The sequence below is a fragment of the Vulpes lagopus genome, chromosome 6 (genome assembly GCF_018345385.1).
Source record: "Vulpes lagopus strain Blue_001 chromosome 6, ASM1834538v1, whole genome shotgun sequence".
Taxonomy (NCBI): Eukaryota; Metazoa; Chordata; class Mammalia; order Carnivora; family Canidae; genus Vulpes; species Vulpes lagopus.
This window is the reverse complement of record NC_054829.1, coordinates 86,106,516-86,133,767: the sequence shown is the minus strand read 5'-3', so window position 1 is coordinate 86,133,767 and position 27,252 is coordinate 86,106,516. Positions and strand designations below refer to the sequence as shown.

Here is a 27,252-nt window from a genome sequence, read left to right as displayed (position 1 = left end):
TAGCATTCCCCATAGTCTGATTCACACATCCAGCTATTAACTTCTCCAGGCCTTTGCTTCCTCCAGTACAAGTAAACTGATTACCATCTAATCTGACCACTTTACAGGGTTATCATGAGCTTCAGAAAACAAGACTCCAATTCTGAAATGTCCTCCAGGCTTCCAGAAAACCACAGGAACCTGGAACTGAAATTCTCTTCCTCCTAATCCTGTTCCACAGATTCCTAAAGAAGCTAACTGCTACAGCTTAAGAAAAGGATTATTGAAAAAAAAAAAAAAAAGAAAGAAAGAAAGAAAGAAAAGGATTGTTGTTATTGAAGCCCCCCCCCCCCCCAAAAGAAAAAAAGGTTCTCCTTCAAATCAGGAAAGCATAAATTTAGGATCCCTACAAAGATAGTCTAATCCTAAATCGTTTAACTCAATGTCCATCTTATCCACCACCAAAGGCCAAAGTATCACGTAAAATGACATCATGCTAACTACCGAGACTAGTAACCATTATACAGAAGGCACTAAATAATATTAATTCATTTTCTTCCATCTCTTAGCATTAGTAGAGTTCAGGGCTGAAGGCAAAGAGGAAAACCATATGCAAATGAATCTGAAACTGACCCACTAGCACAATGAACCAGAATTTAGAATAATCTAAAGACAACTCTAAACACGAATCTACCTTACAAGAAAGCAATTCTACTTCTAATATCTACCCAAAAGAAATGAAAAGATATGTACGATATTCATAATAGCTACAAAGTCCAATAGCTACCAAATGTCCATCCATTGGTGAACAGTAAATAAAGCATGCTATATTCATACAATGGATTATTTGGCAAGACAAAAGAAGGAAAAATTGACACATGCTGGGACACCTGGGTGGCCAGTAGTTGACCATCTGCCTGTGGCTCAGGTCGTGATTCTGGGATTCTGGGATGCAGTCCCTGTATCAGGAGAGCCTGCTTCTCCGTCTGTCTCTGCCTGTGTGTCTCATGAATAAATAAATAAATAAATAATCTTTAAAAAACAAAAATTGACACATGCTACAACATGGATGAGTCTGGAAAACTTTATGCTAAGTAACCAGTCACAAAGAAACAACATTTTATATGACTGCATTTATATGAAATGTTCAGAATAGGCAAAACTGTTCAGTAGATTAATGGCCACTTGGAGTTGGGGTGGGAAAAAGATAGCTGAATCTACTGTGAGTGCAATTCTGAAAATGGAATGTAGAAATGGTTGCAAAACTCAGTAAGCTTACTAAAAATCATTAAATTGTATACTTAAAATGGTGTGTAAATGATACCTCCATAAAGTGCTGTTGTTAATGACGATGTTACTTGCAAAAAAGAAAATACTACGCAGTAGCGTGTTTTTTATCCTATGTGTATGATTGAGGACAATCCCATCACCAATATCAAATGTAAAATAGACCACTGTAAAGCTTGTAAGTGTACCCACATGCTCTGCAAATAAACACACATTTTGTTTTTAAAGGTCTGTTTCCTCTATCATCCTTCTTTGTATGAATGCTATTCCTGGAGTAGCTTGAAAAACAATCTCTTTTATCCAAAGAGTTGCCTCGAAACAAAGCCTTTCCCCTCAAAATAGAATTAAGGAAGCTTCTGACTCCCCTGAAATACACCATTCTACCATCATCACCAAAGTAGTAGAATTAAAAACTCATGGGAGATTTATGATGTAGAAGGTACTGTGATAAGCACTTTCCACTTATTATTCTTCTTATCCCCATTTTTTTTTCTTATCCTCTCATTTCAATGAGGTTTTAAAAATTGAACGATTTGCCCATGTAACCAACATGTCAGAGATTGAAACATAGCTATCCCACTGCAGAGTCCTACACTTTGGCTTGCTGTAACACAGATGTAATACTAGCTCAACTGGATTTTACTGGTGAAAGTATACAGTATTCCTACAGTTTAGTCTCCCTTCCCCAAATTTTAACGGTCCCTTTGGGAGATAATTCTGAAAAAGATTTCCTCAGGTCTGGGTTAAGTCTGAAACCAAACTCCTAAACCCATCAAACTAAGTGACTCATCCTAAACTACTTATGACAATGTCACATACTTAACAATTAGGAACTGATTTCTAAAGTAAAGGGATACAATGAGTTCTATATAAGAAACATTATTGCACTTGTAAATTAGGCTTTAAACGACTTAAGAAATACAGGAAACTTTCCTATTTCCCCAGTTCACAATCCAGGTGTGCATTATTTACAATGCCCAGGCCAATCACTGCTTCAGGAAAACACAGCCTAGAGCCATTAATTTCTCTAGTAAGCATCTGGAAGTTAGGCCCCTGATTTACTCACACAAAGAAAATCTGTCCATATAATAGGTGTTAATCAGCTTAACACCTTGTAGCTTCCTTACTAATTGAGGACTCTTCTCAATTAGGAGAGCTAAACATTATTTCAGACTCTCCTGGGGAAGGAGATTGTCCAAGAGTACAGTACTATAATATGATTCAGCTCTCACAAAATCCAATCTTTCAAATCTTCCTAAATATTGAAAAGCATATCTCAGCACATCTCCTAAAGCACATACAAGAAATAGCTACCCCGGATCCCTGGGTGGCTCAGCGGTTTAGCGCCGCCTTCAGCCCAGGGCATGATCCTGGAGTCCTGGGATCAATTCCCGCGTCAGGCTCCCTGCATGGAGCCTGCTTCTCCCTCTGCCTGTGTTTCTGCCTCTCTCTCCCTCCCCCCACCCGCCCCTGTGTTCTCATGAATAAATAAATAAGATTTTTAAAAAAAAAGAAGTATCTACCCTTAAAGGCAGGAAATAACAAAATCACGTCCCACAGATCTGGTGATACAGCCTAAAATACAATTTCTTTCATTCTTACATTTTACCTTCGTATATTTTCCACCCATCATCAAGTAACATTTTCACAGAATGTATCCCCACTTTACTCTCTGGCTTCACTTACCTGGGCCCAATTTCAGAAGAATGAAGTTTAGCACATACTTTGTAAAAATTAATTTTAATTTCTGGATTCCAAAAAGGAAATGAGACATTTCAGTCAAATAGATAAGAATAAGAAGGGGAAGAAGGGGAACTGACTGGTGAAATGGCAAAAAGGTATGTTCTCTCAGTAAGAAAAAAGAAAAGTAACTAAAAACTCCAGGAAAAATAAAAACATCAAAGATGAAGCAATTTAAAATGTGGCATGAATTTGAACAATTTGCTCAGCTAAAGAGTTGATTTTTCCTGACCAAAATGAACCTTTCTCCTTCAAGTGGTATCTGTGATAACTGTGAACCCATATGAAATATAAACCTATGTGAAACATGAAATGAAACTCTAGGGACACCTGGGTGGCTCAGGAGTTAAGCACCTGCCTTCAGCTCAGGGTGTGATCCCTGGTCCTGGGATGGAGTCCCACATTGGACTCCCCCTCAAGGGGCCTGCTTCTCCCTCTGCCCTTCTCTGCCTATCTCTCATTAATAAAAATCTTAGGAAAAAAAAAAGCTCTAAACATTATTTTGCTTCCTGATAAAAATAATGTAAATAGAAGTTTGAAAAACCTATTAACAATTTAGAGACAAAGCTTTCAAGGATATAATTATAAAATAAAATGTCCTATCTATCTGGACAATTTAAAACTAAAAGCAGGGGCAGCCCAGGTGGCTCAGCGGTTTAGCGCCACCTTCAGCCCAGGGTGTGATCCTGGAGACCAGGGATCAAGTACGTCAGGTTCCCTGCAATGGAGCCTGCTTCTTCTTCTGCCTGTCTCTGCCTCTCTCTCTCTCTCTCTCTCTGTCTTTCATGAATAAATAAATAAAATCTTTAAAAAAAATTTTTTTTAAAAATTAAAAGCAAAAATAAAATTAAAAGCAGAGTAATAATTGGAGGGTAGAAGAGGAAGAAATGGAAGAAAGAGTAAGGATAATTATATCAAACTATGTAAAGTTGATGGAAAGGAAAATAAAAATATTCAGGATAGACTATATAAAATATACCTAACAGCATTTTTATTTATTTTTTAGCATGATTTTTTTAAAGATTTATTTATTTATTTATGATAGAGAGAGGAGAGAGGCAGAGACACAGGCAGAGGGAGAAGCAGGCTCCATGCCAGGGGCCCAATGCGCTACTCGATCCCGGGACTCCAGGATCGCGCCCTGGGCCAAAGGCAGGCGCCAAACCAGTGAGCCACCCAGGGATCCCCTAACATAGCATTTTTAAAATTGTATTTAAATTCAATCGATTAACATATAGTGTATCATTAGTTTCAGAAGTAGTGTTCAATTATTCATCAGTTGCATATAAAACCCAGGGCTCATTATATCATGTGCCCTCCTTAATGTTCATCACCCAGTTACCCCAACACCTCGCCCATCACCCAATTACCCCCATCTCCCCACCCACCTCTCCTCTAACATAGTATTTTAATATAAATTACATTATTACTGAGACAGTTAAAAGTTCATAATATTTAAATTTATGAAATAGAATAATAATCACAAACATCAAAACTGAATAGAAAACATTAAAAATCATACTATATGGTTAAATGCAAATAAAATTCAAAAGCTAGCAAAACAAATTCATGATGTCAGAAGTCAGAATAGTGGTAGCCTTTGAGGGAGTTAATAGCTGAAAGGGGACAAGAGGAGGCTTCTGGAGAGCCGGTATTGTCACTTGATGGGTTACACAAGAGTGTTCACTTTGTGAAAACGCACTGAACTGTACTAATAATGTCTGCTCTATTCAGTTTGTTATACTCCAGTAACAATTTTTAGAAAGAAGAAAAAGAACGGGAGGAAAATGAGGGTAGGGGTAATATAAGTGAGCTGCGATTCACTAGTGTCTAATGCTGATAAATCTGCAAATCAGAGAGTAAGTCTACTATTTACAAGAACTAAAACAAATATTGTCTTTACACATTACATTAATATTTTATCCACGCTTATGACTTTTGATAGCCTTGAGCAAAGTAAGGGCTCACACTCAGACTTCTGTTTAGTTTGAACAATTAGAGTTGCATACTCAATACACATCTCTTTCCTTTCAAGTATGTGCTAGCCCTGGACCAGTTCCACGTGAATTTGATGGGATTTTTTTCTGGACTACTAAAAGACTAACCTGTCATGATTAAACATTTAAACAGTGAGCTTACTGATATATATTAAAAACTGAGTTCCATTCAGAATTCCCTCTAACTTTATCACTTGTATTGGGTATTAAAACTAAAAGGCGCGTATCAGGAAGGTTATGAGTTGAAAAAATGTAACAAACAATAAAACCAGTTCTATAACTGCCAGAATGTTACTACAAATGCCATTCACCCATTCTAGTAATTATTAACAATAGCAACATATGTAAGTAATAGAATACGAAATAGTTTCAACCTTAACACTGAAAATACTGTAACTATTATAACTGAATATTCTACTAGAAATTATATGGGAGGCAATGTCAACAACTAGAAATTTTTTTTTTAAAGATTCTATTTATTGGGCAGCTGGGTGGCTCAGCAGTTTAGTGCTGCCTTTGGCCCAGGGTGTGATCCTGGAATCCCAGGATCAAGTCCCACGTCAGGCTCCCTTGCATGGAGCCTACTTCTCCCTCTGCCTGTGTCTCTGCCTCTCTCTCTCTCTGTGTCTCTCATGAATAAATAAATAAAATCTTTAGGAAAAAAAAAGATTCTATTTATTTATTCATGAGAGAGACAGAGAGACAGAAAGGCAGAGACATAGAGGGAGAAGTAGGCTCCCTGAAGGGAGCCTAATGTGAGACTAGATCCCAGGACCCGGGATCACTGCCTGAGTCAAAGGCAAATGCCCAACCATGGGAACCACCCAGGCAGCCAAAAACTAGAAATTTTTGAAAAATCAGACACCCGCAAAAATCTTACAATTTAAATTTAAAATTTCTTCATCCTCTTAAAATTTCACCATTCTGATATTTAGATTCCTTTGTAGGGAGACTCAGGTTTAATATCCTATAGAATTAAGCTCTCCCTAATTGATGAAATTCTTTTTTTTTTTAATTTGTTTATTCATGAGAGACACATAGAGAGGCAGAAACAGGCAGAGGAAGAAGCAGGCTCCCTGTGGGAGCCTGATGCAGGACTCGATTCCAGGACCCCAGGACCATGACCTGAGCCAAAGGCAGATGCTCAACCACTGAGTCACCCAGTTGCCCCCTTAATTGATAAAATTCAAAAAGACCTGAATCAAAATGTCAACATTTTTCTAGAAAATGATTAATGACTTCAGAGGATACATGGAAATGTAATCAGATGTGAATAACTACCAAAATTCTAAAAATGAAAAGTAGTGACAAAGAAGTGCCTGAATATTAAGATCTATGAAAATACAGTGACATAGTATGGCACCATTGCCAGAACAATCAATCAATGGAACAAAAGAGTCCAACCAAATACTCAAGATGGTGATGGAATTTAGATGCAGCACTCAAATCAATGGAGAAAAGAGATGATGTAATAAATTATGTTTAAACAATTGGCTAGCCTTTTACTTAAAAAAAAAAAGGCTCCTGAAGTGCCCGGGTGGCTCAGTCAGTTAAGCATCTGACTCTTGATTTCTCCTCAGGTCATGATCTCAGGGGTCTTGAGATGGAACCTTGCATTGGACTCCCCGCTCAGCAGGTAGTCTGCCTGTGATTCATCCTCTCTCTCTCTCTCTCTCTCTCTGACCCTCCCCTGCTCATGCACTCAAACTCTCTCATGCAAAAAGATCTTTTAAAAAATTAAATTTTAAAAATAAAAACTAGGGACCCCTGGGTGGCTCAGCGGTTGAACATCTGCCTTCAGCTCAGGGCGTGATCCTGGGGCCAGGGATCAAGTCCTGCGTCAGGCTCCCTACAGGGAGCCTGCTTCTCCCTCTGCCTGTGTCTCTGCATCTCTCATGAATCAATAAATACTTTTTTAAATAAAATACTAAAAGGTCCAAGATCTGGGACCTGGCTGGCTCAGTCAGTAGAGCATATGACTGACTCCTGATTTCAAGGTTGTGAGCTCAAGTCCCACATTGGATATAGAACCTACTTAACCTACTTTAAAAATTAATTAATTAGGGATGCCTGGGTGGCTCAGTGATGAACATCTGCTTTCATCTCAGGGTGTGATCCCAGAGTCCTGGGACAGAGTAGCAGAGCCAATTCCCGCGGGGATCCTGCTTCTCCCTCTGCCTGTCTCTGCCTCTCTGTGTTTCCCATGAATAAATAAATATTTTTAATTAAAAAATTCAAAAATTAAACATCCAAAATCTGAAATGGGTCACAAGTTAAGAGGAGGGCTAAGTAGTGAAGTGAATGTGTGAGGCCAACTGTGGAAACTGTAGTGAACTAGAAAGTACCTGTGCTCTTCCGATCTTTTTTTTTTTTTTTTTTTTTTTTTTTAACAGCAAGTCTTTCTGGGGCAACCTGACAAAGCAGATGTCTGCAAGAGGAAACAAGGGGGAGTTCTGGAGTTCTGGCTGACCCACAGGCTGGGAGGATGAACATGTTGGCACACCTGAAAAATACTGATGGCATACCATTTGGTAAGTTCTGAATGAGAACTCCTCTAACCTCATGCCTTGTTGCAAAGAGCAGTGGCTATTAGATTGTATCTGAGTGCTGCTATACAGCAATGCAAGGCCAAGGTTGTTAAATCTTCAATTTTTTAAGAGAAGATAGAAGTCTAGATTGTTATGTAAAAAAACATTGGCAGATATATATGTACTTTTTTAGAACACTGTGAGGGGCCAAACAAAACCCATCTGTTGACCAGATCTGTCCCATAGGCCACCAGCTCACAAGTTCTGATTTAAATGCAAAAAATGAAACCATTCAAGTGCCAGCAAAGAACACATGACATTATTTTCACAATCTTGAAGTTGGGAAGACCTTTCTAAGCACAATCAAAACCAGAATCCATAAAGGACAAGACATTTAACTGCATAAAAATTTAAAACTTATGTGTAACTGAACATAATGAACAAGCCTAAAGACAGACGACAACAGCTTCCCCTCGTTCTAGCAGAATGTGAATTGCTGCAGCCTGGGTCACATGCCTTCCTCTGTGGGGGAGGAGAGTGCACCAAGTCTAACAACAGTACCACCAGGGCCACCTGGAACAGAGGAAGAGTTTCCTAAATGAACCAGAAAGGGAAGTAGGAAAGCATCCAGGCAGGACCTTCCAGAATTACAGGCACGAGCATCTGTTAATAAATGTTAGCTGAGTAAGTCTGAGTCTCCATCTTTCATTCTTAAATCTGTTTTTGAATATCTAACAGTATAAATAAAAATTGATCAGTGATATCAAATGAGTTACTCTTAATAACTGCTTCAGAATATTAATATGCTCCCCTCAACCAATCCTGATCATTCAATATATGCAAGAAGGAAGTTAACTATATGTGCACACTTGGAGGGAGAGATCTGAAAGTAGTAAGATGTAACTGACAGGAAAGTGCTGATGGCTCAGCGGTTTAGCACCGCCTTCAGCCCAGGGCGTGATCCTGGAGACCCGGGATCGAGTCCCACGTTGGGTTCCCTGCATGGAGCCTGCTTCTCCCTCTGCCTGGGTCTCTGCCTCTCTCTCTCTCTCTCTCTCTCTCTCTGTCTCTGATGAAAATAAACAAAATATTTACATAAACAAATAAATAAACTGTAACTGACAGAATTCCGTCCTTCAGAGTTCTCATGATAGGGCAGATTTCACAAACAGGTGCTCCTTTCTCCAAAACAGTGTAATACAGACCAATATCCTGCACACAGAATTGGGATGCTGATCTACTATAACACCTATATGTTAAAGAAATGAGGTATGAGGTTCTGAAAGCACTAGATCTAAAGAAAATATGTAGCCGGTCTAACAGGTTTGTGTAGAGAAAACTAAGATTTTCACATACCTTCCTGTATCATACAAATGAAAAGGATCAAGCTTATTCTTTGAAAAATACATCATAAACTCAAATATCATTGCATCTTTGAATCCTGGATTTCACCGTTACCTGCTGCTACTGCTGCTCTTGACTCTTTCAGTAAACGCCATTGCTGCCAGTCAGTGGAAAATAACGAGTCTGTTCATCTGAAAGAGAAAGAGCAACCTGTGAATATTAGCCCATAAGTAAACTCATAGGTACACATGACTGGCAAGATATTCTTACTGGAAACAGAATTCAATGTTTTCATTTGAATTAGAGACAGTGGTTCTTCATCAACCCTCAAACTGCATGAAGAAACTGGTTATCATATATCAAAGGCCAAATGTACTTTTGAGCCTCTACTCAAAGCCATTTCAGCAAGAAGCAATGCATACAAGTTTATTATGAGAAGGAAGAAAGGAAATAACATTTCCCTAGTGTCTATTCTCGCCAAGCATTGTGTCGAGCCCTTTTCAGATGGCATTTCAAGTAAACATTAAAATAAACTCGCAAGGTAGATGCTAATACCCCACATACTAATAACTCATTTTATAACTAGGAAAACTGAAACTCGGTTTTAAGTAATTTGCCTGAGGTAACAGGTTGTATCAGCACTCCGTCTAGAATCAAAAGGAAGAAAGGTAAGAGTATGCACAAGAAAGGAAATCAGCCAGTTGGTCTTTACATAAGAATACTTAATAAAAAAGTACGCCAAGTAAGAGCCAATTGTAAGAATTTACTTCCACTCCTAAAAGGCTCTTAATTCCCAAAGCCATTTTTTGAGCTCTCAAAAGAGTACTGGTCCAAAAAAAAAAAAAAAATTAAGAAAAAAGAAAAAGTTATACAACCTGGGCAGACGGCCTTGGTACTGCCCTGCATATCTCTAGAAACAACCTCTCTCTATGGTTAACACTATCAACAGCTGTTTCCTTTTCCCTTTCTTGTATGTATGTGTGAACTCACTGCACTTATCCTAACTTGCTTTAAATAGTTTCAATTTTTCCAAACATCCTTAAGGCAAAGGATTTATTACAAATGATCTTAGTACAGATTTAACAAACTGTGATACAAATGAAAACACACTAAATTTGTAACAATTTTAGCTTGCCTCTTATGTTTAAGAGGCTAACTGTACACTTCCGGCTGAGGCTGAAACTCTGAATATAGTCCAGCTCTACTCTGACACCTGATAAGGTCTTTTATCTCCTCCTCCTCCTCCATGAAATTAAAATTGCTGACCACAATGTTTCCATACCAGTAGATAGCACTGTCTCTCTATCTCCCTCCCCCAAAAAAGAATGCAACATGGATGCTACAAATATTCTAGTTAAACTCACACTGGCAGAGCTCTCAGTTTTTCAGGGTCAAATATGCTTTGGAGTCCCACACTCCTCCAACCAGTATAGTAAGCCAGGCCACAGGAGCCTAATTAGGCAGGTTTCCTAAATTCTCCAACTCAAACCCCAATCATTCCCATCCCACCCCACCACCACTGCCGCTTACTCTCTCACTTTCCCTCTATCCAACACAATTTTATTTCCCTTTCCCCTCTTTCTCCATTTTCTTTCCCCCCGTCCCTTTCCCAGCAATACTGTCCCTTCTCCCCTTTTGCTGCTCTCTTTTCTCTCTCGATACTAGGGCTGGCACACAGTGGGTGGTCAATAAAATAGTGTGTCATCTCAGCATAATTCTTCATAACACAGGCTTCTGAAGAGTCAGTGATGGCAGTCTCCACATAATCATCCCAATCAAGATGTTCACCTGCTTTGCAACCCAACAGTACCCACCCTAGGTCTTGGAGAGCAAGAGGGCAGTGAGGGAGGAGGTAGGTTGGGTTGCAGAGGAACACCAACCTTGAAAATGGTCCTGAGGGCAGCCCAGGTGGCTCAGCGGTTTAAGCGACGCCTTCAGCCCAGGGCCTGATCCTGGAGACCCAGGATCGAGTCCCACGTCGGGCTCCCTGCATGGAGCCTGCTTCTCCCTCTGCCGGTGTCTCTGCCTCTCTCTCTCTCTCTCATGAATAAATAAATAAAAATCTTTTTTAAAAAAGAAAAAGAAAAAGAAAAAGAAAGAAAGAAAGAAAATGGTCGTGAAAAAAATAAAAATAAAAAAATAAAAAATAAAAGAAAATGGTCCTGAGTTCCCCTATTTGTTCATTTAGTCACTAAGCCAGCAAATATTTCCTGAACATCTACAGAGAATAAAAGTGAAGAAGACAGACTTGACGTCAGCAAGCTTGCAAACTATAGTTTAGCAAAGAAGAAACATAAGAAAAAATACATAGATATTAGATATTAAAAGGTGCTATGGAGAAAAACAAAGCAAAAGTGTAGAGTGCCAGCAAGGAACCAAGGTAAGGTGTTGCAATTTTATATAAGGTAGTCAGAGAATGTAACATTTGAGCAAAAATCTAAAGGAAATAAGAAGCCATGCGCAACTGCAGTGAAAGATAGTCCTTAAAAAAAAAAAAAGAAAGAAAGAAAGATGGTCCTAGAATTCTAGGTGATAATTATGTGTCAACGCAAATTCATCATTTTAAACTACTATACCACTGCGCTGGGAGATGTTGATTATGGGGAGGCTGTGCATGGGGGCCGCGTGGTAGTGGTGGGGTAGCAGGGAGGTCTATAGGAAATCTCTATAGCTTCTGTCCAATTTTGCTGGGAACCTAAAACAACTCTTTAGTCTATTTTGGGGGCACCTGGGCAACTCAGTTGATTAAGTATCCAACTTTTTATTTCAGCTCAGGTCATGATCTCAGAGTCCTGGGATAGAGCCCTGCATCAAGCTCAATGCTCAGTGGGGAGTCAACTTGAGGATTCTCTCTCCCACTGCCCCTCCTGCTTACACAAGCTTCTGCTTACAGTGCGTGCATGCATGTGTGAGCTCTCTCTCCCTCTCTCTGAAAGAAATAAATCTTTAAAACTCTTTTTTCTTTTTTAAGATTTTATTTATTCATGAGAGACACAGAGGGAGAGAGGCAGAGACAAAGGCAGAGGGAGAAGCAGGCTCCCTGCAAAGAGCCCAATGTGGGATTCAATCCTAGACCTCGGGATCACACCCTGAGCTCAACCGCTGAGCCCAGGCATCCCAAAAGTCTGTTTTTTAAAAAACTGTTGTAGAAATTGACAAGTCCAACACTGAACATAGGCCAAAACTGTGGGTCTCACCACTGGCTTCTTGGATGAGTAGATACAGTAGAAAGTGAAAGAGACATATTCTCTGAGGGATGCAGCCCCAGGGCACAGCCAGGAACTTGTCTGTTCAACTCAAATTCTCTATTCTTTAATTTGCCAGGAGACATGAGTCTTTCCACAGAGGCAGGTGCAAGGAGGCTGCATCGCCAGATTATTGACTGTTATCTCAATTATGTCTCACTGAAAAAAACAAATTCAGCCCACAAAATACTGTTTAAGTGCTAACGTATAATTTATGCAGCTGTACGGGTGGCCACGCGACTCACAAGGTTAGGTTGGAATGGAGGCCTACTGTAGTCAGGAAGTTATTAACCTAAACCACTGCTAAGAAAGGAAATCAGTATACGCTTCAGTTAATGTCTCTTTCAAAGAATCTTTCTTAAAAATACAGTCATGGGACACCTGGGTGGCTCAGCGGCTGAGTGTCTGCCTTTGGGTCAGGGTGTGATCCTGGAGTCCCGGGATCAAGTCCCACATCGGGCTCCTTGCATGGAGCCTGCTTCTCCCTCTGCCTGTGTCTCTGCCTCTCTCTCTCTCATGAATAAATAAATAGAATCTTTAAAACAAAAATACAGTCACATGTATACAAGGAATCATGTGCAATAAAATATTGTTTAGAACAGTAAGAAAACTGGTAACTTAATATATGCCAACACAGAAATGGCTCAATTATGATATATCATGAGATGCAACAGAACATCAAAAAGAATATCTGTATCTAAACAAGATGTGTAACATGTACAATGTGAGCCAATTTACTTAAGAAAAAAATACTTTGTTTATGCACCATACAAACACATGTGTGCATACATATACCAAGCTATAAATGGTGACTTCTCTGGAAAGAGACACTCTGTATGCTATGAATCTTTTATTATTCGTGTAAACATACTTTTCTTTAAATATAAGGACTGGGAAGAAAAGTGGCCTATATATACCAAAATCAGAAGGTCCTCCTTTATGTTTTCATTCTTTTTTTTTTTTTTGTATTATTTTCCTAGATTATAAAGACAAGATGTGATTAAAGAGGGGGAGAAAGAGGCAGTTTAAAATTCTATTTGGAGATCCCTGGGTGGCTCAGCGTTTTAGCGCCTGCCTTTGGCCTAAGGCGTGATCCTGGAGTTTCAGGATCAAGTCCCACCTCGGGCTCCCTACATGGAGCCTGCTTCTCCCTCTGCCTGTGTCTCTGCCTCTCTCTGTGTGTCTCTCATGAATAAATAAATAAAACCTTTTTAAGAAATAGATAAATTGGGCAGCCCGGGTGGCTCAGTGGTTTAGCGCTGCCTTGGGCCCAGGGTGTGATCCTGAAGACCTGGGATCGAGTCCCACATCAGGCTCCCTGCATGGAGCCTGCTTCTCCCTCTGCCTGTCTCTCCTCTCTCTCCTCTCTTTCTCTCTCTCTGTGTGTGTGTCTCTCATGAATAAATAACATTTTTTAAAAAGGTTTAAAATAAATAAATAAAATAAAATAAAATCCTATTAAAAAATAAAGCAGGGACAACTGGGTATTCATTTGGTTAAGGGTCTGACTTCAGCTCAGGTCATTATCTCGGGGTCATGGGATTGAGCCCTGTGTCAGACTCCCTGCTTAGCAGAGAGCCTGCTTCTCTTCCTCCATGCCTCTCACTTGTGTTCTCTCTTGCTATCTCTCTCTCTCAAATAAGTAAAATCTTTAAAAAAATAAAACTAAATTAAACAAAAATAAATAAAATTTAAAAAATAAAAACAAAAAGGAAAATACCAACTTGGCAGTATAGCAGAAAGAGAATAGATTCAACTGAGACAGGTGATCACTTTGGGTAAATTAAATCCTACCAACCTCAGTGTTCCCATCTGTAAAATGGAAAATAGCAAATTTTACAGTGTTACTGAAGAGAACAAATTATATAATCTAGATAAAATGGGGGTGCCTGGGTTGCTCAGTTGGTTGAGGGTCTCCCTTTGGTTAAGGTCAGGATCCCTGGGTCCTGAGATCCAGTCAGGTCTTGGGGGGGGGGGGTCCCTGCTCAGCAGGGAATCTTCTTCTCCCTCTCCCTCTGCCCCATATGGCCCCACTCCACTCCTGCTGTCTTAATGTATGTATTTTTAAATCTAGCTAAAATGCCTAGCACACTGACACATCATAGGCATCTAATACATAGCAGCTCATACAGAGCTAGAGGGTGAGGGAGAATTCATAGCAGCTCGTTATTAAGTCAGCAACACCTATGTTACATTTTATATAAGTGAAACGAATACATTTCATTTAGGAATGTACCCCGCCAGGTCTCCTATAGTCCTTCCAAATTTATTCAGAAATAAAAATGTCATGTATATCAAATTGCTTTTCTCACCAAAATAACAGGTAAAACAATTCAAATTTAAAAAACTGGGGGAATCCCTGGGTGGCTCAGCGGTTTAGCGCCTGCCTCTGGCCCAGGGCCTGATCCTGGAGTCCTGGGATCCAGTCCCACATCGGGCTCCTTGCGTGGAGCCTGCTTCTCCCTCTGCCTGTGCCTCTGGCTCTCTCTCTCTCTCTGTGTCTATCATGAATGAATAAATACAATCTTTTAAAAAAATTTTTTTTATTTCATTTTTTAAGGGGTTCCAAACCTAGCACATTCTAGGGAACCTTGTCTCAGAAGTCCTTATGACAAGCTAGTTAAAAGGCCTGCTCTGGAACCTACTAGCTATATGATCTCAAAAAAATTACTCTTTTTCTTTCCTAAGGTCTCAGCTTTATCATCAGTTATACAGGGCTTCATGGGATTGACACAGGGCTAAGTAAAATGTTTGTAATATTTTTAGCACAATGCCTGGCCCATGTTAAGCACTCAGTGAAATGTTAGTAGTTGTTGTTCTAGTTATTTTTCTGCCAATCAAAGCACAGGCTTGGAAGAATCCATATATTGCTTTTCAACAACAACAGAGCTAAGCAGGTCTCAAAGTCCCATGACCATGACCCTGTTCCCAAAAGAGAGTATGAGGGAAAAAAACTCCATCCAGATTCAAAGGGTGTGTGGACTGGTCAGTAGTCCCTGTCAAGTTTACTTCCCTTCCTCTTCCCCACACATTCCTCCAGGAGTAACAGGCAATGTGTCAGGGGTGAGTCATGGATCATACACTGTTTTTGTCGGCATTCTCCCGAACTCTGCCCCAAGCAGATCATAATCTCCCAAGGCCCCAAACTGATCTGATCACTCACAGTTCCTTTAGCTCTCCAATGAATACGGTACCCACAGCTTAGAAATCCATAACGGAACACGATTTCCCCAACTGTTTCTTCATTTCAAAATCTTTGTTCAAGGGGCGGCTCTGGTGCTACCCCAAACTCAAGTATACATTTCATATCTTGTTGGCTCCCTCTCATCATTTGGACCTCTGTTCAATGATCATTCTCAAAGAGGCCTTCCCTGGTTACAGTAGCTAACGTAGAACAGCTGGGCCTTCAGCCACATCCTCCAACCAATGCACTCTCAATTCCATTATACTCTATATGGCTTAGGAATGTGTCTAGCTGCAATAACTGCTTTTTTTTTTTTTTAAGATTTTATTTATTTATTCATGAGAGACACAGAGAGAGAGAGGAAGAGACACAGGCAGAGGGAGAAGCAGGCTCCATGCAGGGAGCCCAATGTGGGACTTGATCCTGGAACTCTAGGATCACGCCCTGGGCCGAGCCACCCAGGGGCCCCACAACTGCTTAATTAATAGAAGTTTATACTTTCATAGCAAGTTCAGAAGAAGATGGTATAGTTTAAGCTGTTCAATGAGGCCATCAAGAACTCTGGCTCTGCTCTGCTGTATTCAGCTTGTTATCTTTTTTTTTTTTTTTTTTAACATTTTATTTATGTATTTGAGAGAGGGATATGAGAAAACATGAGTGAGGAGGAGAGGGAGAGGGAGAAGCAGGCTCCTCACTGTTTTTTTTTTTTTTTTTTTAAAAGGAAAATTCCTTTATTGTGAATGTCCAAGTTCTTAGGATTCATCTTGAAAGATACTAGAAGATGAGAAAGACCACATACACCAGACTATGTTTAGTCATTACACTAGCAAATTGCTAGTTTGTTCTAGGATGCTTTGCATCAGACATCACAGTACATGAGGAAAATCTGCATTTTATGAAGAGCCACCAGGTAGTTCAAATCCACTTTATCATGAAGTGCAGCCACAGGCCAACCAGATACCTAGATAATATAGTCAGTGCAAAATTTAAATGGGTAAGTCCGGGCTTTGATGAGGCTGGCTACACTACAAAATAGAAATAGCCTGATACAGGGCTCGATCCCAGACCCCGGGATCATGACCTGAGCTGGCAGATGGTTAGCCAACTGAGCCACCCAGGTGCTCCTTTAGCATATTGTCTTTATGCCTGTCATCTCGTGGTACAAAAAGGTTACTGCTGTTACCAGCTATCTTACCTACATTTAAGGCAGAAAGATGCCAGTCACATCTTTCTCCTTTTGTCAGGAAAGGAAAATCCTTCCCTAAGACTTTGTCTATCAAAAATCACAGCTAGGAAAAAAAAAAAAAAAAAAAAAAAAATCACAGCTAGGAAAAAAAAAAAAAAAAAAAATCACAGCTAGGTCCCATGGTCTCCTAAATTTACTGTAGGGGGGGCAGGTAAATTAGGATACAAGTTATTAGCACTGGCTAAGAACAAGCATGATCCATCACCTAAGGCTAGGTACAATGTAGTTCCACACACAATTAAGGCTCTTTTAACAACAACAACAAAAAAAATGGGAATGGGCATTGGGTAGGAAAATAACAGTGCTGAAAAACTTATTTTTTATAGCACTTACCATCTGAAATTACTTCATGTAAAATAAATAAATTTTAACTGCTCATATTGTCTTGACAGAATGAAAGCTCCTAGTCTAGCTCCACATATATATACACCCAGAGCCTATATTTTAAAATAATAGTCAAGTTTCTCACAGGTATTATATTTATATACAGACACTGGAATATAGTGAGTTTAGTCCAGGTTATTCTGTAGTGGCAAATTAACCTCAAAATCTCAGTGTCCTGTCAGAACAAAGGTTTATTTCATACTCTTTATGTCCACTGTATATTGGTATGTTAGGGTAGGAAAGAAGGCAACGAGCTTTTCTCCACATTGAGAAACCCAAACTGTTGGAATCTCCACTATCTCAAAACGTAGCTTCAGGGTCTGCCATAGTAAGAGAGAGCTGGAGGGCCTCACAAGAGCCACTTAAATGCTTTAGCTCAGAAATGCATGTTACTCCCACAGAGAGCCCACTGTACAGAATTAATCACATGACTTTTTGTTGTTGTTACTGTTGTTTTAAGTTTAAAGGGGGCTCCTGGGTGGCTTGGTTGGCTAAGGGTCTGCCTTTGGCTCAGGTCATGATCTTGAGGTCCTGGGATCAAGACCCACATCAAGTTTGGCGCCTGCCTTTGGCCCAGGGCGCGATCCTGGAGACCCGGGATCGAATCCCACATCGGGCTCCCGGTGCATGGAGCCTGCTTCTTCCTCTGCCTGTGTCTCTGCCTCTCTCTCTCTCTCTCTCTCTCTGTGACTATCATAAATTAAAAAAAAGAAAAAATTAAAAGACCCACATCAAGCTCCCTGCTCAGCAAGGAGTCTGCTTCTCTTTTCCCTCTGCTCCTCCCCCCACTTCATGCTACCTCTCTCTCAAATAAATAAATAATCTTTAAAAAATTTTTAAAAATAAAAATTTATGTTTGTTTTTTTTTTAAGTAATCTCTACACCTAACATGGGATACAAACTCATGACCCTGAAATCAAGAGTTGCATACTCAGGGATCCCTGGGTGGCGCAGCAGTTTGGCGCCTGCCTTTGGCCCAGGGCGCGATCCTGGAGACCCGGGATCGAATCCCACATCAGGCTCCCGGTGCATGGAGCCTGCTTCTCCCTCTGCCTATGTCTGCCTCTCTCTCTCTCTCTTTCTCTCTCCTCCTCCCCCCTTCTGTGTCTCTCATGAATAAATAAAATCTTAAAAAAAAAAAAAGAGTTGCATACTCTTCAAGAGTCAGGTGCTCCTTGGACTGAGCTGGCCAGGGACCCCCAGAATTAGTCACATGTTCTATGTAATCATAATGAGGCAGAGAAACATGAAAGAATACGTGAATATTGGTAGTAAAAGTTTCAATCCCCATGGGCTGGTAAAATAATGCATTATCCCATTTTAAAATTTAGACTCATTAAAGAAGTTCCTTGGAACAAACTCAAAGTTAGGGATACTCAATAAAGCAGTTATTTCATCTTATAAGGTAATACCATTAAAACACACACACACTTTCCTTATGTATTTTCCACACATAAATAACAAGAACTATTTATGTAGCATATATTATGTTCTGCTCCAAGTACCTGACAAATTTTAGTATCTTTAATCTGCTCAATTACCCAGTAAGGAAGATCTTATTAAGAATGAGGAGGGTCGGGATCCCTGGGTGGCGCAGCGGTTTGGCGCCTGCCTTTGGCCCAGGGCGCGATCCTGGAGACCCAGGATCGAATCCCACATCGGGCTCCCAGTGCATGGAGCCTGCTTCTCCCTCTGCCTGTGTCTCTGCCTCTCTCTCTCTCTCTCTGTGACTATCATAAATTAAAAAAAAAAAAAAAAAAAAAAAGAATGAGGAGGGTCCCAGGGCAGGCCGGGTGGCTCAGCGGTTTAGCGCCACCTTCAGCCCAGGACGTGATCCTGGAGACCCAGGATCGAGTCCCACGTCGGGCTCCCTGCATGGAGCCTGCTTCTCCCTCTGCCTGTATCTCCTGTGTCTCTGCCTCTCTCTGCCTCTCTCTCTCTCTCTCTCTCTCTGTATCTCATGAATAAATAAATAATAAAATCTTTAAAAAAAAAAAAAAAAGAATGAGGATCCCTGGGTGGGTGGCTCAGCAGTTTAGCACCTGCATTGGCCCAGGGTGTGATCCTGGAGTCCTGGGATCAAGTCCCACATCAGGTTCCCTGTATGGATCCTGCCTCTCTCTCTCTCTGTGTGTCTCTCATGAATGAATAAAATAAAAAAAGAGTAAGTCTTTTTTTTTCTTTTTAAAGATTTATTCATGAGAAACACAGAGAGGGAGAGGGAGAAACACAGGAGACACAGGCAGAGGGAGAAGCAGGCTCGATGCAATGCAGGGAGCCCAACATGGGACTCCATCCTGGGTCTCCAGGATCAGGCCCTGGGCTGAAGGCGTCGCCCTGGGCTGAAGGCATCGATAAACTGCTGAGCCACCCAGGCTGCCCAAGAATAAGTCTTATTAACCCCATGTTGTAAGGGAATGGAAAAGTGTTAGAAGCCAGTTCTCCATCGGTCCGTGGCATTTCTGCGTATTGTACAAGCAGAGGCACCAACTGTATTTGTTCTAGACAGTCTTCAAAGATGTTCGTATAGAGAACAGCCTTGGAAAATAGAGATTGTGTCTCCTACAGCACAGGGCAACATGTTTACAGTGCAGTATAAACAAAATAATGTCTCCCTCTCTGGAGCAAAGGGCAGGCATACTTACCGCCCATTATAAAAGATTAGGATTCCATAAGCCCAGGATTCCTTTCCTGTAATGCAACTCATTTTTTTTCTCAGGTGTCATGACTCTCTCCACATCTCACTTTGGAAACTGGGGCTTAAGGAACCAGTGTAAGAAAATGTTGATACTCTGACAATAGCTATTATTATGAGTAATAAAGTCATTCCCAAGAGCTCATGAAACTGTGGCAGGTTAACTTGTTAGCTTGAAAGTAGGGTAAATCTCAGAGCCTTCAGTTTTTGACAAAAAGTTAAGTAATTTGCTAAGGTGTGATAGCTAGTAGGCGACAAATGCAAGACTTAAGCCCAAGCTGTCTGGCTCAATAACCATAGTTTAAAATTTTTAAATTCTCTGCTAAATGGCAGTAGTTCTCATAGTGTAGTTCCAGAACCAGCACCATCAACATCACCTGTGAACATGTTATAATTGCAAATTATTGAGCATTACCCCAGACCTACTGAATCAAAAATCTGGGTGTGTGGGCAGGGTAGATGTGTTTTAACAAGTCTTCCATAAGATTCTGGCAATAAGTTTGAAAACCACTGCTATACTGCATATATTCACTGAATCTACAAGATTGAAGGAAATGATACGGGTATATTCTGATTCACATAGGAATGTGACTGACCTTTCATAACTTGAACAGATTTCAAACACTAAGGGAGATGGTTCATAAGCCCTTATATATAAATTTTTTTTAGAAGGTAAGGATCTTTATATGGTACAAATAAACAACACATGTCCTTTTTGTAGGTCTGCATAATATTTTCCTTTGGAGTCACAAATAATATATCCAGAATGCTAAATGAAAATACCTGCTTTTTTATTCCCATAATGATCAGAAAGAATTACTTAGCCAAGGAGAAACACTATTTATATTTTAGAGTCAAGCTGTAATTCTTGAAAAACAGGAAACCACATATCAACAAAGCCAACTCAGTGTACCATAGTGGAAAGGGCACCAGGCTTTGAGTCACAGAGTCAAGTCACTTAACTTCTTCAACTCAATTTCCTGATTTTAAAATGGAAAATGAACTCCAACTTTAGAGCTGCAATTAGGCTTAAATGATACATTATTTGAAAGCTGTTGCTTTCAAATGGCTTTTATGCTACATGAATATTAAGTCCACCTGCACGAGCTCTTTCTTTTTCTTGATCATGGCGTTATCACAGTCTCTGCAAAGCTTAAAGTACTGCCTGGCTTACTTTATGCCAGTACTTATGAGGTATAAGGAATGAATATGAGGTATTATATCAGTGATGTAATTGACTCCTCTGGGCTCCACTTATCACAATAATTTCAGCCTTTTAATAAGAAAAAGTCACTCTAACAAGAAATCCTTAGTCAAAAAAAAAAAAAAAAGAAATCCTTAGTCATGTTTAAAATGGGCCAGTTAATTTAAGAAAATCAGCTGATTTTCTTCCTCTGGAGAACACTACTGAAGGAGTTCTATCCTAAGGCATAAGACAGAAACTCCTATTAGCAACCCCATAGCCTTAGAACCTCAGAGATTCAAGTCTACGATAATCTGTTGTATATACATCAATAGTCAGGAATAAAGGATGCGTACCTACAAAGAACTACATATTTCACATTTACTTCTGCACTGTGGTAGACTTTTAATAAATGGATTACAGGGTTTATGCAGTCTCTTTTAATGAAATCTGAGATTCAAATCAGCAAATATTAAATAAACCACTACTGTGTATAAAAAAGAGAAAGACAGCTAGAAAATTTCAGCCAATTAAGTATTGTTTGGGAACAGAATTCATAATGAGGAAAATATAATTTACAAAACTTTGTATATTTGTGTGAATGCACTTCCTTAATTTACTCTCTCCAACATACTTTCTCAGTGTCCTGAAAAATTAGTTAATAATCTAAAGTTCTTGAAATCGGGAACTTCACAAGCTTTCAGCTTCAACAGACATATCTAAATTGGCAAATAAATTCAAGTTGAAGGTCAGCTTTCAGTGCAAGGCTTTAATAGTAAGGACACCATCCCAACTATGTTTCATACTTTCAGAGACACCTGCAAGGTACATTGTTCCCTGCATCTTATAACGATCGAAATATTTATCATAAATTGGCCCTACCTTTTAAAAAGTGAATGCATAAGTCCATCTTAAAATTTGTAACAGCCAATTAACTTCATAAATGATTATGGAAATTTGTTTGATGAAAACACAAATTATAGCTGAGTATGAAACTCCTTTCACTTGCTTCTTAAAAATATTGAGGGGTGCCTGGGTGATGCAGTTGATTAAGTGACCAACTTCAGCTCAGGTTGTGATCTCAGGGTTATGGAATCAAGCACTGCACCCAGCTCCAGACTGAGCACATAATCCACTTGAGAGATTCTCTCTCCCTCTTCCTCTGCCCCGCCCCCCCCCCCCCCCCCCGCTTGTGCGTGCGCACACACACTCTCTAAAATATTTTTTTTTAATTGGAAAAAAAGGAAAGCGATATTGAAAACAAGTTTGCCTTTTCTAAACTTAATTTTTTTACCCATCTAGTAACTCAAGGCACTATAACTCCAACTGAACAATCACATAGCTACAGTGAATTATGGACATTCAAACATGCAACTCATTATGTATCTTAATTGAAGAGTACTCTTTGAAATTTAATCCAGCAGTACCTGGGTGGCTCAGTTGGTTGGGCATCTGCCTTCTGCTCGGGTTATGATCCAGCCCAGCATTGGGCTCCCTGCTCAGTGGGGAATCTGCTTCCTTTCTCTCTCCCCTCTTGCAAAAATAAATAATTTTTTAAAATGAAAACCAAATTTAATCCAAAATCCAACTGAGAATCTTAGTTAATAAAGCAGTAACTGTTAGCTCAATGCACTCCTTCAAAATTCAGTCATACCAGATAGGAAATAGGAGAGACAGAGACAGCCAGTTTTGATGTAGTCTTAACTAGTAGTTAGTTTTATAACCCTACAGTGAAACAGTGACTTCTGGTGGCAAAAAATGCATGCATACTCCACATTTTGCAAGAGAAAGCAATGTTTAAAATCACTGGGCTTTTCTGACCATAAATTCACAGTCTCTGGATGATTTTTGTATTCTAATTTAACTCACTGTAATTCTTCAAAATTGTATTTTTACAAAGTTGAAGAATTAAGCAAATCACAAATGTCAAAGCCACTACAACGAATGAATAAAACATGTTAACTCTGATAATTAACAGTTCATTTTCTTTCCGCAGGTGGAAAGCATAAAGTACACACTAACAAGTCCTACACCCCCAATCTCATCATCCCTGTATGTTATATTTAGAAAATTTTAAGAAAAAGAGGAGGAGCCCCCAAAATTTAAACTCCTTTTCTTTAAGTAGGCTCCAGAGCCAGCAGGGAGCCCAACGAGGGGCTTGATCTCAGAACCCTGAGATGGAGACCTGAAGTGACATCAAGAGTTGGACACCACTGACTAAGCCACTAAGTGCACCTAAACTCATTTTTTTCAAAGCCTTGTGTCCTACCCTTCAATACCTCTTTGTCTTAAAGATCTCGAGTCCCTTCTTGGTTCCCTCTCTCTTTATTTAGCTAAACTCAAGTTGGTTTCTCTAGTTTTACACAACTAGTATTACGAGTTATTCTCTTGCTTTCTCTCCTAGTCTCCATTCTCTTGGGTCATTCTTTAATATTCTACATTCCTTTTCTGCATATTTATCTTCAAAAACAGTATTTTCTGACATTGGCAAGAAAGAGACAACACCTTTAAATTAAAGCACCGGAATCATCCAGAATTTTCAACTCTCCGGCGAATTTATTTCCAGATTATCCACTCAAGGAATACTTTCCACTAAAGATGAAAGGCAAGCTAAGGAAATACATTAGACAGAGGAAGTAAACACTGAAACAGGGCCATGCCTAGGTATTCTCAAGCCTCTGAGCAGAACTAGACTCACAGTCCAAAGGCCTTTTTCTTTTCCGTGCCTTCTATCTCCACCCGGAGTCTGACACACGTAGCTCCAGAAATATCCCACCTTTGCCTACCTTCTACGAACTCTGCAGGTCTTTGCTCTGAAATAATCTTTCACAAGCAAAATCCCCCACACTGCTCAGGCCTCTCCCTCGCCTGATGTTTCTGTGTCTTAATTTCTGAGCTTTTTTTCACTTTGCAACCGTCCCAGGGAACACACTAAGTCTTCGCCTTAATTATGGTTTTCGCCTTTAAGGTTTTAAATCTGTCGGGTTCCTTGATGATATGTCACCCCCCACTCACAGCTCTCGCGTGCACCCACTGGGTTAAAACTGCCCCATCCCACACTTGAAAAAACAGCAAAACATGCTGTGCAAGCGCCTCTCGCACCCCCCCGCACCCCCCCCCCCCCCCCGCAACAGACTAGCTCCCGGAAGATGCGGACACCTCTCCACCTCCAAAGCCAAAGGTCTTCCAGGGACAATTTGCATGACAATAATGGGGAGCGAGTGAGCGTAGAAACTCCTGGAAGACCAACCTAGTGAGCAACTATCAAGACGCTCGAAGGTCCCTTGCAGATTCATTAATATAACTACCATTACGTTGAGGCAGCTACGACTCACACAACTCTCCAACTCCTTTTTAATTCGATGACCCTGCGCTTGCAACGTCGGAGGGGTCGAAAGCAGCAGTCACAGGAGGATCGGATTCCGGCGTAAAAAACTAGCACGAGAAATTCACCAGTTCCACGTTCTGCAGAGGCCGTCCCCGGGCGCCCCAGGGGCAAGTCTCAGGAGGTGCCTCCAACTCTCCCCTCCCTCCCTCGAGGCTGCGACCACCGCCGCGAGCCTCCCTCTCAATCGCAATTAGACTGGGCTGGAACCACCAAATTAGCTCAGCTAGACGCAAGGGGGAGGGGTGACAATGACGAGGACTGGAGGACGCGGGAGGGAAGGGAGAAAAGCCCCTGGTTTACTCCCCGAGAAACTTCTGGGACACTTGTATTACGCAATCCCGACACCAGGTTCCAAAACCCAACATCCTTCCGCAAAACGCGGGGCGCACCAGCAGATGTCTGATTTGGGGCAGTGGGGAAAGAAAACGGGTCTGGCCTCTTCCTGTGGTTCCCACCGCTCCTCCCCGAGTTTTTCTAGGCTCTATCTGCCGGGGATCTGCAAATAAGGGCGATGCGAGCTCCGCGTCTTTCCCGTCCCCCCCGAAGGTTCCCACCGGAAAAGTGGGAGCGCCAGCTGCTTGAGTCAGCGGTGCTGGGAAGCGGGCAGCACGGCGGAGAGCTGCGCGTCCCAGAAGTCGCGGCTGCGGCGATCCCGGCGAGGCTGACCCCCGCCCGGGGCGCACGGGGCGCACGGGGCTCCGCTCACCTTCCCGCCCCTGCTCCTCCAGTCTCGAGTCGTGCGCCTCGCCGCCTCCGCCTTCCCCGGACCTGTTGCGGTGGGGAAGGGGCGCGGGCGCCGAGAGCGCAGGCGAACGCGTGCTCCCAGGATCCCGAGGCGGCTCGCACCGGCCTGGGCTCGCCGCCCGCGGGGGCCAAAACGCAGCTGCGCCCGCAACGCGCGCAGGCAGCGGCCGAGTGCGCAGGGGACGCGCGCCAGACCGCTCGCTGGCTCGCAAGCTCCGCGCGCGGGTTGCGCCGGGACGCCCGGGAGGCGAGGCCACGCCCTCCTCTGGAGAGCCCGCCCCGCCCTGCAGCCCCGCAGCCCCGCCCCGCCCTGCAGCCCCGCCCTGCAGCCCCGCAGCCCCGCCCCGCAGCCCCGCAGCCCCGCCCTGCAGCCCCGCCCCGCCGCCTCACCACCCCGCCCTGCAGCCTCGCCCCGCAGCCCCGCCCCGCCCTGCAGCCCCGCCCCGCAGCCCCGCAGCCCCGCCCTGCAGCCCCGCCCCGCAGCTCCGCAGCCCCGCCCTGCAGCCCCGCCCCGCAGCCCCGCCCCGCATCCTCGCCCCGCCCTGCAGCCCGCAGCCCCGCCCCGCAGCCCCGCCCCGCAGCCCCGCAGCCCCGCCCCGCATCCTCGCCCCGCCCTGCAGCCCGCCTCCCCGCAGCCCCGCCCCGCAGCTCCGCAGCCCCGCCCCGCAGCTCCGCAGCCCCGCCCCGCCCGCCCCGCAGCCCCGCCCCGCAGCCTCGCCCCGCCCCGCAGCCCCGCAGCCCCGCCCCGCAGCCCCGCAGCCCCGCCCCGCAGCCCCGCAGCCCCGCCCCGCCCCGCAGCCCCGCAGCCCCGCCCCGCCCCGCAGCCCCGCCCCGCCCCGCAGCCCCGCCCCGCAGCCCCGCAGCCCCGCCCCGCAGCCCCGCAGCCCCGCCCCGCAGCCCCGCAGCCCCGCCCCGCCCCGCAGCCCCGCCCCGCAGCCCCGCCCTGCAGCCCTGCAGCCCTGCCTCCCACGCGGATCCGCCCAGCCCACGCCCTCTGGCTGGCACCACCCAAACAGCTAGGAACCTCGCCGCCCTCCTCGGGAAACCTGTGGGAGGATCGAGGGGGAGCGGCCGCCGCGGACGGATACTGCAGCGACCGCCCCGGCAGCGTGGGTGACCCTGCCCCCGGCTGATGTGGGGCGCAAGCACCCTTCCGTTTTACAGAGATTCAGCTCAGGGTCAAGTTCTAAGTGTCAAGGAGCCTTCTTTCTGCAATTTCCTATACAATTGAAACAGATTGTGTCCTTCAAAGGAGATAACGACTCACATCTGGAGAGTGTTTTCCAGTTTTTAAAGGGCTTTTCACTCACAGGTCCGACTCTTCACAACCTTATAAAACAGATACATCATCATTGCTGTTCCCCAAATAATGAAACCGACGAGCCAAAAATTAAGTGTTGTGCGCAGGGTCGCAAGCGACAAAGTGGCACGGGAAACATCTCCTGAATCCAGCCTCTGGGTTCTTTGCATTGCACCAGCTCAACGCCAGAAAGTCCTCGTGGGGCTAGGGGCGCTGGCGAGCAGAACTAAAGGAGAAGTGAAAGCTAAGGTCTAGTTTTTTGTTTTGTTTTGTTTTTTGTTTTTTTTTTTTTACATAAGGTACCTTTTTTTAAAAAAAAAAAAGGTTTTATTTATTTATTCATGAGAGACAGGGAGAGAGAGAGAGAGAGAGAGAGAGAGACATAAGCAGAGGAGAAGCAGGCTCCCTGCAGGAGCCTGATGTGGGACTTGATCCTAGGACCCCAGGATCATGCCCTGGGCCAAAGGCAGGCACCAAACCACTGAGCCACCCAGGCCTCCCAGCTAAGGTCTAGTTAAGACGCTACCCGACTCCATCTATGAACATAACAAGGAAAGCATCAAAAGTCGTCATTGGGCCTTCTCACCTTCCTCACTGAAACAGATGCCGAAAGATTACACTGAGTGGCTCAGCGGGTCTGTGGTATGGTAATGGTTTAAAGTAGGTTAAAGTATTTGGGTGAAGAAGATTGCCTTTCAAATGTAATATAAAGTAAGTGTGAATTAATATAATGTATGAAAAGAACCCCCTCAGTGCCCTCTGTATTTCTCTTCCTCCCCCTCCTCCTCCTCCTTGTTGCTATTGCTTTGTCCCTCATTACTCCTTCATTGTGTACATGAAGGTGTTGACTGAAAACCTAATCAATAGATATTTGCATTTCCAAATTAAACCTTTGGTTACTTAATTTCCCAGGGATTGTTTTCCAGAATCTAACTCTTCTTTCTACTCCCTGGGCGCCCGTGATGATATCGATGTGGTTTACCTTAACAGCTAAAATGATGAAGTGTC

At 42.7% G+C, this 27,252-nt stretch overlaps 1 protein-coding gene across 2 annotated transcripts in view; it reads right to left on the bottom strand.

Moving 5' to 3' along the window:
- Positions 1–25,150, bottom strand: part of AFF1 (AF4/FMR2 family member 1) — a 217,855-nt gene extending 192,705 nt beyond the window's left edge. The window contains exons 1-2 of one of the 2 annotated variants that reach the window (XR_005988428.1): positions 24,907–25,150; positions 8,990–9,066 (exon numbers count right to left, since the gene is read on the bottom strand). Coding sequence is in view for 1 of the 2 variants with exons in the window: in XM_041758997.1 (XP_041614931.1) it covers positions 8,990–9,030 (41 nt within the window). In the remaining variant the exon portion in view is untranslated. Of the gene's footprint in view, positions 1–8,989; positions 9,067–10,755; positions 10,775–24,906 lie in introns of those variants that run through there. The other variant, XM_041758997.1, reaches the window with a different exon arrangement.
- Positions 25,151–27,252: the final 2,102 nt, after the last annotated feature.